Source organism: Alexandromys fortis, unplaced genomic scaffold, assembly GCF_014885135.2.
Source record: "Alexandromys fortis isolate MF-2015 unplaced genomic scaffold, M_Fortis_MF-2015_v1.1 scaffold_25, whole genome shotgun sequence".
Lineage (NCBI taxonomy): Eukaryota > Metazoa > Chordata > Mammalia > Rodentia > Cricetidae > Alexandromys > Alexandromys fortis.
In genome coordinates, this window is record NW_026067904.1 from 14,927,756 (window position 1) to 14,941,189 (window position 13,434).

Sequence of the window (13,434 nt, forward strand, 5' to 3'; positions counted from 1 at the left end):
CCCTCCCTTCTCCCCTCCCTCTCTCCCTTCTCCCCTCCCTCCCTCCCCCTCCTCTCTGTGTCTTTTCTCCTCACCTTCCCTTCTTTCCTTTTTCTCCCTAAATTATAGAACCCGTGTCACTGTCAAACAGTGTAATTTCTGAACCTTGAGACCCTCTAGGATGGAACTCCTATTGGAACTGTATTTACCCTTCTGTCTGTGGGACTTTGATTTACACAGTAGAATCTCGCTTGAGTCCATCTCTTATCAGGCTGGCCTCAGGCAGCTGTGAGTAACTTCAGCCAGTTGATGCAGGGGAGTTGTGGGTCTGGGAGTTACCCCCAGGATAGGGACCTCCACCAGCTGTGGGCAGTGCACTGGGCGGGGCCACGGCCTGAGCTCTCCGGTGAGTCTTAGTATAGTCAGGGCTTCTGCTGGGCAGGGCCAGCTGCTAATCCTACCAGACCAGACGGTCACCGGGGCGGGGTGGGGGGGTGGTGGTGACAAGGGACATATAGGTGGCGTCTGCTGGTGAGAAACACCTAGTACAGGTGAAAGGGTGGCGGTGAGAGGGAGTTCCAACCGGTTGAGTTTTTAAAGCCATGAAGACACAAGAAAAATAACAAGGAGTGGCCGACAGGAGTCTTTTGGACTTGCCTGGAGCTCCACCCTCGGCCAGAGGAAAAGCCCCTCGGGACCGAGGCGGGAGCATCAGACAAGCGCGAGAAAAGCGCCTGTGCGCGCTCCACCTCTACGCAGCGGGTGCGGGGCGGCGACCTGTCCTTTGGGCTGGCTATGGCGTCTGTAGGACCTGTGCGCTCCGGGAGCCCAGCCCTTGGCCTTCCGTACCTACTGACCCTAGCGGTGAGCTCCGGGGTCCGTTCGGGGAAAGGGACATCGGGGCCAGGGCGGCTGGCGCAGATGGGGTCACCAGGCCTCGCGACCTCTTAAACTGAAGTTGTTGGAGGTGAGGGAGGGCAACAGGAAGCTGAGCAGCGGGCGCCAAGGTCCCGCAGGGGAGGGAGTGTGGCCGTGAGCCGTAATAGGCACGCGCGGCGGCTGGAGACGGGGGCGGGTTGCGAACGCCCAGCCAAAACCCTGGCCCCGGGGTTCCCTAGGCAGAGCGGGGTGCGCCGAGGTTGTGCTGGAGCTGGAGCGCGGTTCTGGAGCTCTGGGTGCTGGCCATCCTGACTCAAGGCAGCTGCCCAGGAGCCGAGAACCGAAAGCCAGTGTGGTGTCCTTGGGGTCAAAAAAAAAAGGACTTGTTGCTCTTGAGGGTTCTGTGCTAGGGTTGGGATTTGAGAGCGAAATGAGAGGTGGAAGAAGAGAAGGAGAGAGAGAGAGAGAGAGAGAGAGAGAGAGAGAGAGAGAGAGAGAGAGACAGAGAGAGAGACAGAGAGAGAGAGACAGAGAGAGAGAGAGACAGAGAGAGAGAGACAGAGAGAGAGACAGAGAGAGAGAGAGAGAGGTCTTTCTCTCAAAATTAGGAGATGGTGGAACAGAGATGACCACTGATCCCTTATAATCCTGGGAAGAGAACTTTCTGACTCTGAGATCTTGTCCTGGGAGGGGTTTGGATTCCTTATCTCAGCTCTGCTAGGATTCATTCTCCTTTAAGAGTAAAACAGGACCTCGAGCCCTATCGAGGAACCAAGAAATGGCTTTATTTGGACAGGACTGGATCTCTCTTGGAGCCAAAAGACCCCAGAATTCACCCCCAATAGGCCCTTGGGGAGTCTAGGGAGCCCCAGATTGTAGTTTTATATGGACAAGGAAAATGTTGATTGTGTTAGGTGAACAACTTGATCGTGTTCTTTTACCCGTGCAGTGTAGGCTCAAGCTGTCCCTGAAGGGAAGCCTGGCAGAACCCAAGGAACCAAGTGTGTGTGTGGGGGGGGGGGGGCGGCTGAGGGCGGGGGTTTCAAAAGGTTAGGACATCTTCCATTTCTCCTGGACTCTCTTTTCACAAAGGATTCCTGCGTTTTTAGTTATTGAAAATGTGGTTGGTTACTGGTTAGAATGTCAGTTCCAAGGAGTGAATGGACTTTAAACTTTTGATCTCAATTCCCAGGGACTATTCACAAGCACAGGTAGGGACAGGTACCCTGCACTCAAGATTTTATGGCCGAAGAAACAGACTAGGGCAAGCAATGGTCACAAAATACGCTGCTGGTGACAAAGACTGAACTTTGGCTGGTATCTAGTGGGGGAAGTTGCCACCTCCTTTTATACCGCAGGACCTTATTCTTTGATAGGAGAAGCATCCTTAGTCTTTGTGACATAGCAGTGCCCAGTGCAGACCGCACACCTGGGTGCACAGGCCTCCGACCCTTTTAAAAGCAGTGAATGCTGGGCGGAAGGAGGGGAAATAGAATCCTCACTCCTTGACCTCTCTTAACTTCAGAGTCCAGGAATGGGTGCCTGGGTGGGGGCAGGGAGGTTCAGATTACTGGCAGTTTGCTTCCTAGCAGGAAAGTGTAGCCGGAGTCCCCTCAGGTTGTTCTAGACTCCAGTGTGGTGCGGATGAACAGGCTTGTCGGCCTCAAGGGCGTGGGAAGGTGTGAGGTCTACTGAAGAGGAATCACTCTTGGGGGAAGGGGTGTGGCTCTTCCACAACTCCTGTTTCCCATACACTCAGGTAATCCCTCGACATTCCACATGTCAGCTTCTCTCCCCTTCTTAGTTCTGCCCCACCCAGTAGTGGTAGTGTCTTAACCACTGGAGCTTTCTTCCTGAATGCCCCGATGATGCTTTGTTCTCTACAGCCATCTAGGATCTCCTGTGACTAGTTCAAGTGACGTGTTTTACCCCGCACATAGTCCTAGCCTGACTGGTTCCTAATTCTGCATGTTATCACCTCAGAAAAAACTCTAACCCTCAGAATCTGACTTCTTACCCAGTTTCTCCACGCCCCCACCCTCCCTTTTTCCTCTGTATGATTTAAAGACGTAAGCATGAGATCTTCCCCTTTGACAGGGTTTTGAGTGCACAGTAACAGAAAATTAGCCACAGGCACAGTGCTGTGCAGCAGCTATCTGGACGTTTGTGTCTTCTGTGACAGGAACGGTGTAGCTGTTCAGCAGTGGACCCTCCTCTTTCTGTGCCTCGTGCCCTGACCACTGCCTTCTGTTTGTTACTTTTGTCTTTTTGGCCCCTGTTATTCTCGCTTGTATACACTAATTTCTGTGCGGCCTTGTTCTAAGTCCTGTTTCCTGGAGTGTGTGTGTGTGTGTTCTAGAGGCCATTCCATCTACTATATGCTTTAAAATATCGCATTATCCTAAATCAGTACTGCTGTTTCAGACATCACCTTCCAACAAGCATTTATATTTCTGCAGCATACTGTTTTTTTTATGTTTCCAAACAGTGTTTTTCCTTTGGTGTCAGAGATTTCATTGCACAGATCTCCTGTGTACTTTGCTTCTCATGGAAAAGTCTAGACGCTTGTCTCCTCATTACCCCTCTTAATCCTCCATTGTCACAATAAGTTTATCCTCTAAGATATTGCATGGGACTGTTTATTGGTATTGCTTCTGTTGCTGGCTTCTGCTCTTGCTAATAATGTCAGTGGATACACCTGGCTGTATACCGGTTCTACATGAGCGGGCATCCTTATGGGCGGGAGTAGCAGAATTGTATACAAAGTACAGAATTGAATACAAAGCCAATGATTGTGATTTTGGAGATGTCCTCCCAGGATGGGTTGTATATGATTAGACAGATAGCTATTTGTGGGTCGTGAGCCCTAAGCCAATTGGGAATTTTTGATTCACCAAATATTTACATTATGAGTCACCACAGTAGCAAAATTACAGTTAAAAGTAGCAATGAAAACGACTTTGTGGTTGGGGGGAGGGGTCACCACAACCTGCGAAGCTGTATTAAATGGTCACAGCGTTAGGAAGGCTGAGAACCAATGTCACATCTTGAAGGATAGCATCAGTATAAGAATGACTGAGATTGTCCTTGAGAGTACTGGAGCTAGGCTGAAGTTTTGCAAATGGTAAAACTGAACCCACACTTTATGCAGAGCACCCCAGGAAACTCCAAGTAGATGAACTATTGAAACATAAGAACACACCATGTGCATTGCAGGAGAAACATGATGAATCCTACAAATTTGCAGTTAAGAAAGCCTATGACCCAGATTTCAACTTTTTTCAAGTTGAGAAAAGCAATGGTATAAAAACAAACTGAATTTCCATAGTAAAAACGCAAAAATAAAACCAAGCAAAACCAAACAACCATATATTTGCCTCTTAACACAGATATTTTAAAGGCGAGTGTAATACATTAAAAAGTTCTTATAAGTTGTGAAGGAAAATTCTAGTATGAACAAGGAAAATACAAATTCTAGAAATTAAAAAGTCATTAAAACATGAAGTATAAAAATAAGGAAAAGTGAAATGCCATTTCACACCTAAAGGTGTTTGAGCGCATACTGTGTAGGCGAGACCGTGATGAATGGAGAACTCACACGCTATTGGTGACAAACATTGTGTATGTCCTGTGTGGACTGAGAATAGAGCAGCGCAGGCAGGCTTGGCGTTTGTCCTTTGTAAACCATGTAACTGATGCTCTTGTATCCACATACTGATAGAGGGTCCTGTTTTATTTAATAGGACTTTGTATGCTTTTAACATCTACATATCCCTTGGTTGCTCTTCTTTTTCATATTTTTCTATGACCTTTTGAATTATATTGTTTAGATTCAGGAAATAGTGCTGAGATTTTATGGGAACCATAAAGTCATAATTTAATTTTGGATTAATTCAGTAATACAACTATGAGGCTGAGTGGCAAGACCACGTTGTCTGTTTCCTGATTGGGACTGCCAAACGCCTTTTTCTTGCTGATTTTTCTTACTGCAGACTAGATCTACGTTTCTTTCTGTGTAAATCCACTTATTGGTTATGCATAAGTGTGTTTAGGTTTTTCTGAAACAGGCGAGTCTTTCATGGCGAAGTCATGGAAGGATGAGAAGAAGGCATTTGGCAGTCCCAATCAGGAAGTAGACAATGTGGTCTTGCCACTCAGCCTTGTAGGTGTCTTACTGAATTTACTCGCTGGCATTTCCACACATTTCACTGCCTTTTTAAAAATACTATATGACTGGTTTCATTTATGGACAGGAAGAGTAGCGATAACCATATTTTAATAGCGGCTTCTCATGGCAGTTTGTTGATTGGTTTGCTTGAGTGTTGTAGGTAAAGTCAAAGCAAATGCAAATAGCGATATTTCCCCCTCTCTGCAAGCCCTGGCTCTTTTGTTTAAGATCTCTTCCGTGTGTCGTGAAGCCCATATGCTGACCTTAGAAAACTTATTATGTTTCTGAGTTTCGTGATGATGTCATCTACTTTTCTGGTGGCCGTGAACAAATACCTGACTAGAAGCAGCTGGAAAGGGAAGAGTTTATTTTGGCTCTAGTTGGAGGTCACAGTCTCCCTTGGTGGGAAAGTCGTTGCAGAAAAGTGAGGCATCTGGTCCCAGGTAAGGGGCAGTCAGGAAGTAGAGAGCATGGGTGTTGGCGCTCAGCTTGCTTCCTCCCTATTACTCAGTCCTGCACCCCTGCCCTTGGGAGGGTGTCACCACAATGGAAGTGTCTTCATAGACACAATCAGCTCTGTTTGCACTAAGTCCAAGGAGAGGAACCATCACTGCTTCCAGAGCTTTCCCTCTGGCCCTGTGCTTATAATATACCACAGATTTTGTACACAGGCCATGCATTTGAACGTGGATCCCAAACCCATGCAAAGACTGGATTAACCGTGGCTCTGTCTCATACTAACGGTATAATGGAGAGTAGCTCCCTGGATGTTATAGGTGTATCCTGCCTTTCATTTCCCTCCATTTCTATCGAGGCCAACAAGGCAGAGCCAGTCTTGGCAGGTCAGAAGTTATTCTGGTTCTTCTTCCCTGCTGTCTGTGTTTCAGTTATATGCACAGACCATGACCTTCGATTCCTTGCTGCTTTTGTTAGTTCTCTCATCTGTAGGATGTTTCAAAATGATGTTACTCATCGTTGCTAGTTAGTTTTCTCATGACATTCTCCAAGTTTTCTTACATGTCTCTATTGAAATAAAAGTTCTTTGCCCTGATTTATTTTTCCACAATGTTCAGACATACCATACTCCATTATAAAAGCTACTTAGACAATAGATTTACTGGAGACAAATCTTTGCTTTTTTATTGGTCAGTTTTTTTTTTCAGTGCTTTGAGAAATACCAGAGAAAAAGATGTTAAAGGAGAGAAGAGGACTTAGAATTTTAAAAGCTTTTGTCTGTGGTTAACTGATGCCGTTGCTTTTGGGCTCATGCAAGGCAGAAGCACCATGGGTGAAAGTCATAGTGGAGGGAAGCTATTCATCTCACGGCAAACAGTAAGCAAAAGGGAAAAGAGGATGGAGGCAGGACAGGCTCCATCATCTAGACTTCCCTCCTTACATGAATTAGGAGCCAGTACAAGCTTCCCACCACCTCTTAACAGTACCATCAAATGAAGCATTCATTTACAGCCACTGATTAAGTCACAGTCACACTATCTAGTTGCCTCCTAGTGAGTGGATGTAGCATCCAGAAAACAGGCTTTTGGGTCCCAGCTTATTTTTCAGCCGTAGCAGCCCTTATAATGTGTAAAAGAAAGTGCACATGACCATTGACTTTATTCAGAAAGTGCTCCCCACTTCCTCTTCAGAGGCATTAGAACTGTTTTCTCCTTGTGGTGTACACATCAGTCACTATAGCACTGGCTCTCAGCTTCCCCAGTGCGGTGACTTTAATACAGTTCTTCATGCTGTGGTGACTCCAACTATAAAATTATTTTCTCTGCTACTTCATAACTGTAATTTTGCTACTGTGATGAATCACAATGTAAATACCCATGTTTTCATATATATATATATATATATATATATATATGTAGTTTATTACTTAGCTTTATTTTTTGTGAATTGGTTTGAAGGTGTCAGATTTTTGCAACTAGAGTTACAGACAGTTGTGAGCTGCCATGTAGTTTTGGGAACTGAACTCGGGTCCTCTAGAAGAGCAATCTATGCTCTTAACCACTGAGCCCTCTCTCCAGCCCCAATATCTGTGCTTTCTGATGGTCCTGGGCGACCACTGTGGAAGGGTCTGAGAGGCACCGTGCGATGGATTTCTATCGCGGTTTCTGTCATCTGTCGTTCAGTGCACTTACAGTTTCAACCTTGCCTTCTTCCATCATGACTGCCTCATGGCCACTCCTCAGCCGACCTCATCTAGGTGAGCTGGCTTTCCCTGCTCTCCTCTGCCCCTAGGTCAGCCCGTACTTCCCTGCCATGCCACTTCTGTACCCTATTGAGCTTACAAATATGTCTATGCTGGGCTTTAGTTTTCATTCCTGTCATGTTGCTACTAGGTGTCCACTATATAGTATACATTCCTTGAAATTTGTTGTATGGATATATGAATGGGTGAATGTCAGCAACATAGTTTCCAAAGGCGCTTGTCTGAATTGGGCCATTCAACACCTCTACCACTAAGACTTAGTGCAAGTACCATGGCCCTGCCTGAGAACACTGCTACACCACTGCAGCTGCTATCTCCTGTCCACATGTGTCCGCAGTCTTGGTGGCTATACCATAGCAGTGGCTATCCTGGCTCCAGTTCCCATGTCTCTGCTGTCTTGTGCCATGTTGATCGACTGCCTGTGAACACCAGATAAGGCCACTCTGCAGCTCCATGCGTTGTTGCTTTCCTTTGCGCTCTGAACAAAACCTGCATTTCTCATCATGACATTATAGATCCTAAGCAATACGTTCCAGACTGTTCTTTAAGTATGGAACTGTTTTCCCCGCCAGTTTATCTATCCTCCAGCCTTCTCTATCATCTTCCTCGGCTTTATTTCTCCCATAACTGTTATCTGTCTTGGTGGGATGTGACATTTGTGCACTTGTCTGTTTGCTCATTCGCACATTGGAACGTGGTCTGTTGAGGGCAAGGTCTTTGCTTTGCTCACTGTTGGAGCTTGTGACTCAGCTTGGCACCTCCTTACTCCGAGTGTTGGTTGAATGGATAAGTGTTGGCTAAGTGAATGAGATATTCTTTGTCAGTCTCCTTGAGCCCCGAAACTTAAAACAGCTGACTGTTCCCCTGCTCCCTTGGCTATGCAGTCTATGAAAATTCTTTTACGTTCAATTAAAAGTCTTTTTTGGGGGAGGGATTTCAATTTTATAATTAAAATGTGATCTTTTCCTTATTAGATCCCTCCTATATGGTTTAAATTGAATAATTACAGGTGCTTTAAGATAGACTGGAAAAGAAAACGTGTAGCTGATTTTAGTTCATACTAAAGGACTTCATACTTGGCACAGGTGCTGGTTGGTTTCCTTGCTTTTGGCCAGTCATTTGATGAGCTGAAGAAAATGCTTTCAGAAGCATCCACAGAAAAAGTTCACAACATAATAAAATTTGGGTTTTCAAATGTATGACCAATGCTCATGGTTGACCACTAAATCATTTAAAATATTTGAAGTCAAGTGTTTTCTAACTGTGAGAAGCTGTGCCTTTCAAATAAGGCCCCATGCTTGCGTGAGCTGATATAGCCCGCCCCTCCCATGCAGTCACAGTGCCTTCCAGCAATGGTGTCTAGGTCTGGTTCAGCAGACTTTTGCTTTGTCTCTGCAGCTCCTCGGATGCTGAACATTCATGGAAAAAGTGTGATGGGATGGCGGTTCTAGTTTTTCTCTTTCCCGTGTGTGTTTGGTGCAGTCTCTCACATGCTGTGCTGGATCCTCACTCTGCTGTCCCTGGCAGTGAAGATGCTAGTAAATTCATATTACAAAATGAAGTAAAAACAGTTCTAGGAAAGAATGTGGTTTCCTGAGTATAAAGTGCCTTGTAAAAGAAGGGAGCCACTGGGACCTGTTATCCTGTGGCCCATCTCCTTCCCGTATTTCAGGTTTCTTACCCTGGTACATATTTCTTATTTTATTTTGTTACTTTAAATCAAATAAATTTTGTGTAACTATACATATACTTAAGTATTTAATGTTTCTTTTATGTAATTAAGTGTATATTACTATGTAGTTGAGACTTAGGTAAACTCTCTATTCACTGGAAAGATCTTGTGATCAGTGTATGACACTGATTTGTTTGTTCTAGATCCTTGCACTTGCCTGTGACGCCTGTAAAGAAGTGATCCTTCGGGTTCCCTCTAAACTACCTGCTGAGAAATTTGTTGGCCGAGGTAAAGAGCAGCTGCAGTGTGTGATAATTCCTAGTGTGGTACGCTTTGTGAAAAGTTACTGTGACGGTTAGGACCACGAGAGATTCATCATCAGTAGTTCAAAGCGAACAGTGCAGTCATTTCTAATACATGTTATATCATATTTTTATTTAAGAATGGGATTACCCAAAGAAGATAAGAAGATTAAGTTCAAATCACAACGTATTTTTTGATATTTATATCACATGGGGGATATTGTATATGCTAAATATGTTTCTAAGCATTTGAAGAACAATATTGAAGTTATTTCTTGAGTTTGTTCTTGGATTTTCATCATTAAAAGTTCGACGTCTTACTTCATTTTGCTTCCACTTTCTGTTTAGGTGTGTTGGCCCTCAATCCCAAGCCAATGCACATGCTGGGCAAACAGCCTACCCTGAGCTGCATCTGTAGCCCCATGCACTTCTTTACACCAATCAGTTCCTTACTTATGTAACTTATGAAATAAGTGTGTCTGTGCATGTGTGCACATACACAAAAACACACACAGAGGGCAAGAGATTTACCTCCTGACATCTTACTGGCCTCTCATTTCGTTATAGAACTTAGGTGTATAAGGAAAAAAGAAATCAACCCAATGTGGCCCACAGTAGGTTAACTATTTTACACTTGGTGTAGACCTCAGTAGTATTCAGTTTAATAACTGCTGACTTTAATTCAGGTAGTATGTAGTCTCTAACAGCTAATGTTAGTTAAGAAAGAAAACCCATTTTTAGTGTTGTATCAAATGTTCAAATACTAGAGTCCTCATGTCTCCATTTCAGAAGAGATAGCTCTTCAAACAGGTGCAAAACAAGCATTAGAAACAATATGGATGTTTAGGGAGGATCTTAACCATAGCGTTTCATGTATCATTGTAACAGTACTAAATATTCCGGTGTGAATGTGTTTTTCATGTTTTGCTCCCCTTGAACATGCATACTGTATATACTTTTGAACGCTATGCTGCTCAGTTACTGCTGTGTGTATTTCCTCAGTGAACCTGAAGGACTGCCTGAAATCGGCAAATCTAATTCATCTGAGTGATCCTGATTTTCAAGTCTTTGAAGATGGTTCTGTGTACACAACCAATTCTGTTGCTTTGTCCTCGGGCCAAAGAAGCTTTACGATATGGCTTTTCAACACGGACAGCCAAGAAGAAAGAGAGCTGTCTGTCCACTTAGAGGGCCCAGTAGAGGTAAATGAGCCGACATGCGGGAGATGTAATGGCGTGGGCTCTTTGGGCTTGACTGAGGCCACCAAGGAAGGTGTGGAACCAGAGAAGATTGGGTGGTTTGGGTGAGGGGAGAACAAAAGCTGTGGCTCAATAGTGTTGAGTGAAGGAGGGTTGGTTATGCAACACATGTCATTACAAGTTGTCACCGCTTTCATTTGGGATACGCTACCCTAAGAACTTGACATAAGACACAAATGACACTTCAATCTTTGGAATGACTTTCCAAAAACAAGTTTGGAAACTACCACACCTTGATTAAATTCTTTTCCCTCGTGCATATTAATGTTAACAGGTTCTCTTGGTCTTGTCTTCTTGAAGAAATGAATTCAGCCCAACGACATAGGTAGTTTAAGCAGTTGTTTATTTAGACAACCCAAGGCAAGGAAACAAACACCGCAAAGAGAAAATGGATTGGGCTGCCCCACGGCAGTCATCAGCCCAGTGAATTCTGTGATTTGGATCTTAAAGATTTATGAATATTTGTGAGACGGGTGGCGTACTCTGGGGGAAAGGTGATCCATTTTTGGTCAAGTTATGATGGACCACATATATTTTTAGGAGTTTTCTTTCCATGATCCTCTAGGAAAGCCCACACAAAGAGTGTATGGCGGGGTTCTGGGAGGGTTAAGCTACAATGTAAGCAATAACATGATGATGTCTGGATATGGAGGATGCAGACCCTTTGCTAGGGACCTGCGTGGCAGAATGCGGTTGTGCCTTAGTTTCTATTATACCAAGAACAAAACTCAAGCTGTGCCTTCAAGGTGCTTAACCTCAAAGGGCTTCTGACTATCAGGAGGCTCAGCCTCATGGACACAGCTGCAGCTTTCCTGCTCTGCCTCACGGTTACCATCCTGCTGCCCTGTATCATTAGCATGGCTGGAGTCTTAGAAGACTGAGAACAAGGGAGAAGGTTTGGACCACATTATGTGCCTATTGTCTGTGACACCCAAGGTCAAGACAACCTTTCCTCAGTCCCTGGCCATTATTCATTTTAACTCTCTGAGCTCTGTCACCATATTTATTTCTTCATTCTGACAGATGTCTGTTGGTCTCCTGGCTCTGGCTAGTTGCTGGTGAGTGGACTCTGCTTATGCTCCATATGGGAGTGAATCCATCCCTGTCATTCTCATTGCATCTCCTTCCTCTTGCATTTTTGCATGGCAATGTGGCAGCAAGAATTTGCTTTCCAGTGTTGCATCTCTTCTTCTAGCCCATCTCTCTGCCTTCCATATTTCCACCAAAGTATGTTTTTAAGAGGATGGCTGGTATAACAGCAGCAACAACAACAGTCTTACTCTTTGCCATTATTCTTATTATTTCCTGAGGATTGAAGATTTGTTGGTTTTGAAGCACTACCATGGCTTTATACCTTCTACCCAACCTTCATGAGAAGAGACAACTATATCACCTCAGCTCTAATGTCTGGGGATGAAGTCGTTATGGACTTTAACAATTAAGGTTTATCTTTCTTGTTTTCTAAATCAAGGTACTAAATAAAAGACTGCATGCCGAGAAAGTTCTCAGTCGTTCCAAAAGAAGATGGGCGCCTATCCCCTGTTCCATGATGGAGAATTCCTTGGGTCCCTTCCCACTTTTCCTTCAACAGGTATAGTTCACTTTGGCTGCTAAAATTCGTCATTTCCATTTTAAAAAAATAATTAATAGCTATTTAAAAATAATTGTGTGAGGGCTGGATCTCAGAATGCTTGCCTGTCATGCTCAAGACCTTTGTTGAATCCTTACTAATTAAAAAGATGTAAAATAGTTGCATGTGACCAGCTGAATGGAAAGTTTAAGTATCATGTTTCAAGATATATGTGTAAGTAATTCTTAACAGTCAGTCATGTACACAGTTTTCAGGTTTAGTCATGCAAAAGCAGTCTAAAAGAACTGTAAAGCTCATCATCAAGCAATCTAAAACGTGTTTCTTTAATTTTTTATCAGTCAACAGGGTATCACAGAGGTGGGTCACAGTCTATAAAATCCAAAAATGTATGCCTCAATAAAGATTAAAATTGAGTTAAGATAAGAATGCGTGTGTGTGCGTGCACACAAATACATATGCATTTATATATATACACACATGCAAATATATACAGTCTAGATTTATAAACAAGGAAAAATGTGATGTTTGTCTTTGGAATTTGTCTTATCCACTTAGACGTCAAGCTGACCTTACCTTCAGTTCTCCCATCTCTACTCTCCCTGTGCTGGAATGACAGGCATAGGCCACCATATCTGGTGAAACCAGTTTTTAAAATGCTTTGCCAAATACAGTTTAATCTCAGGACTTAACTAGAGTGGCCGCCGATAATCGTTCACGCTCGTATTGCTGCATTTTCTAAAGCAGAGAAACCTCAAGCATTTGGTTCATGTGTATAACATTCAGCTCTCACAATAGTCCTTGATTTAGAAGATAAGATTCTTCTAGCAGATTTTGCAAGTGTCTTGTTTTTTGAAAAATTTCAGTCATAATTCCTTATTCTATTGCTGCATTTTTCTAACACTGAATAAGACCGGGTACTATTGTTATTCTAGTAACTGGCAGTGTGATAGCATAAAATACCCGTGCATATTCTGTTGAAATAAAGATATGTCTCATGCTTGTAATTTCTTCTCTCTAGATCCAATCTGATACAGCTCAAAACTACACCATATACTATTCCATCAGAGGCCCAGGAGTTGATAGAGAACCTCTAAACTTATTTTATGTGGAAAGAGATACGGGAAACCTGTATTGCACTGGTCCCGTGGATCGTGAGCAGTATGAGTCCTTTGAGGTAAGGTCTAAAAATCAAGTGTTGTATTAGCAGTTGTCGTAGTTTGGGTTTCTACTGCTGTGATGAAACACTGTGACCAAACAAGCTGGGAGGGAAAGGGTTTATCTGGTGTCTGTTTCCACACGATATTCCATCATGGAAGGAAGTCAGGACAGGAGCTCAAACAGGACAAGAACCTGGAGGCAGGAGATG

The 13,434-nt window shown here is 43.8% G+C and overlaps 1 protein-coding gene across 2 annotated transcripts in view; it reads left to right on the forward strand.

The window, feature by feature from the left end:
* Positions 1-479: 479 nt before the first annotated feature.
* Positions 480-13,434, forward strand: part of Dsc2 (desmocollin 2) — a 33,323-nt gene continuing 20,368 nt past the window's right edge. The window contains exons 1-5 of one of the 2 annotated variants that reach the window (XM_050135011.1): positions 480-843; positions 9,120-9,204; positions 10,221-10,420; positions 11,949-12,068; positions 13,087-13,242. In XM_050135011.1, coding sequence (XP_049990968.1) covers positions 775-843; positions 9,120-9,204; positions 10,221-10,420; positions 11,949-12,068; positions 13,087-13,242 — 630 coding nt within the window. In that variant the 5' untranslated portion in view covers positions 480-774. The remainder of the gene's footprint in view (positions 844-9,119; positions 9,205-10,220; positions 10,421-11,948; positions 12,069-13,086; positions 13,243-13,434) is intronic. The other variant, XM_050135010.1, reaches the window with a different exon arrangement.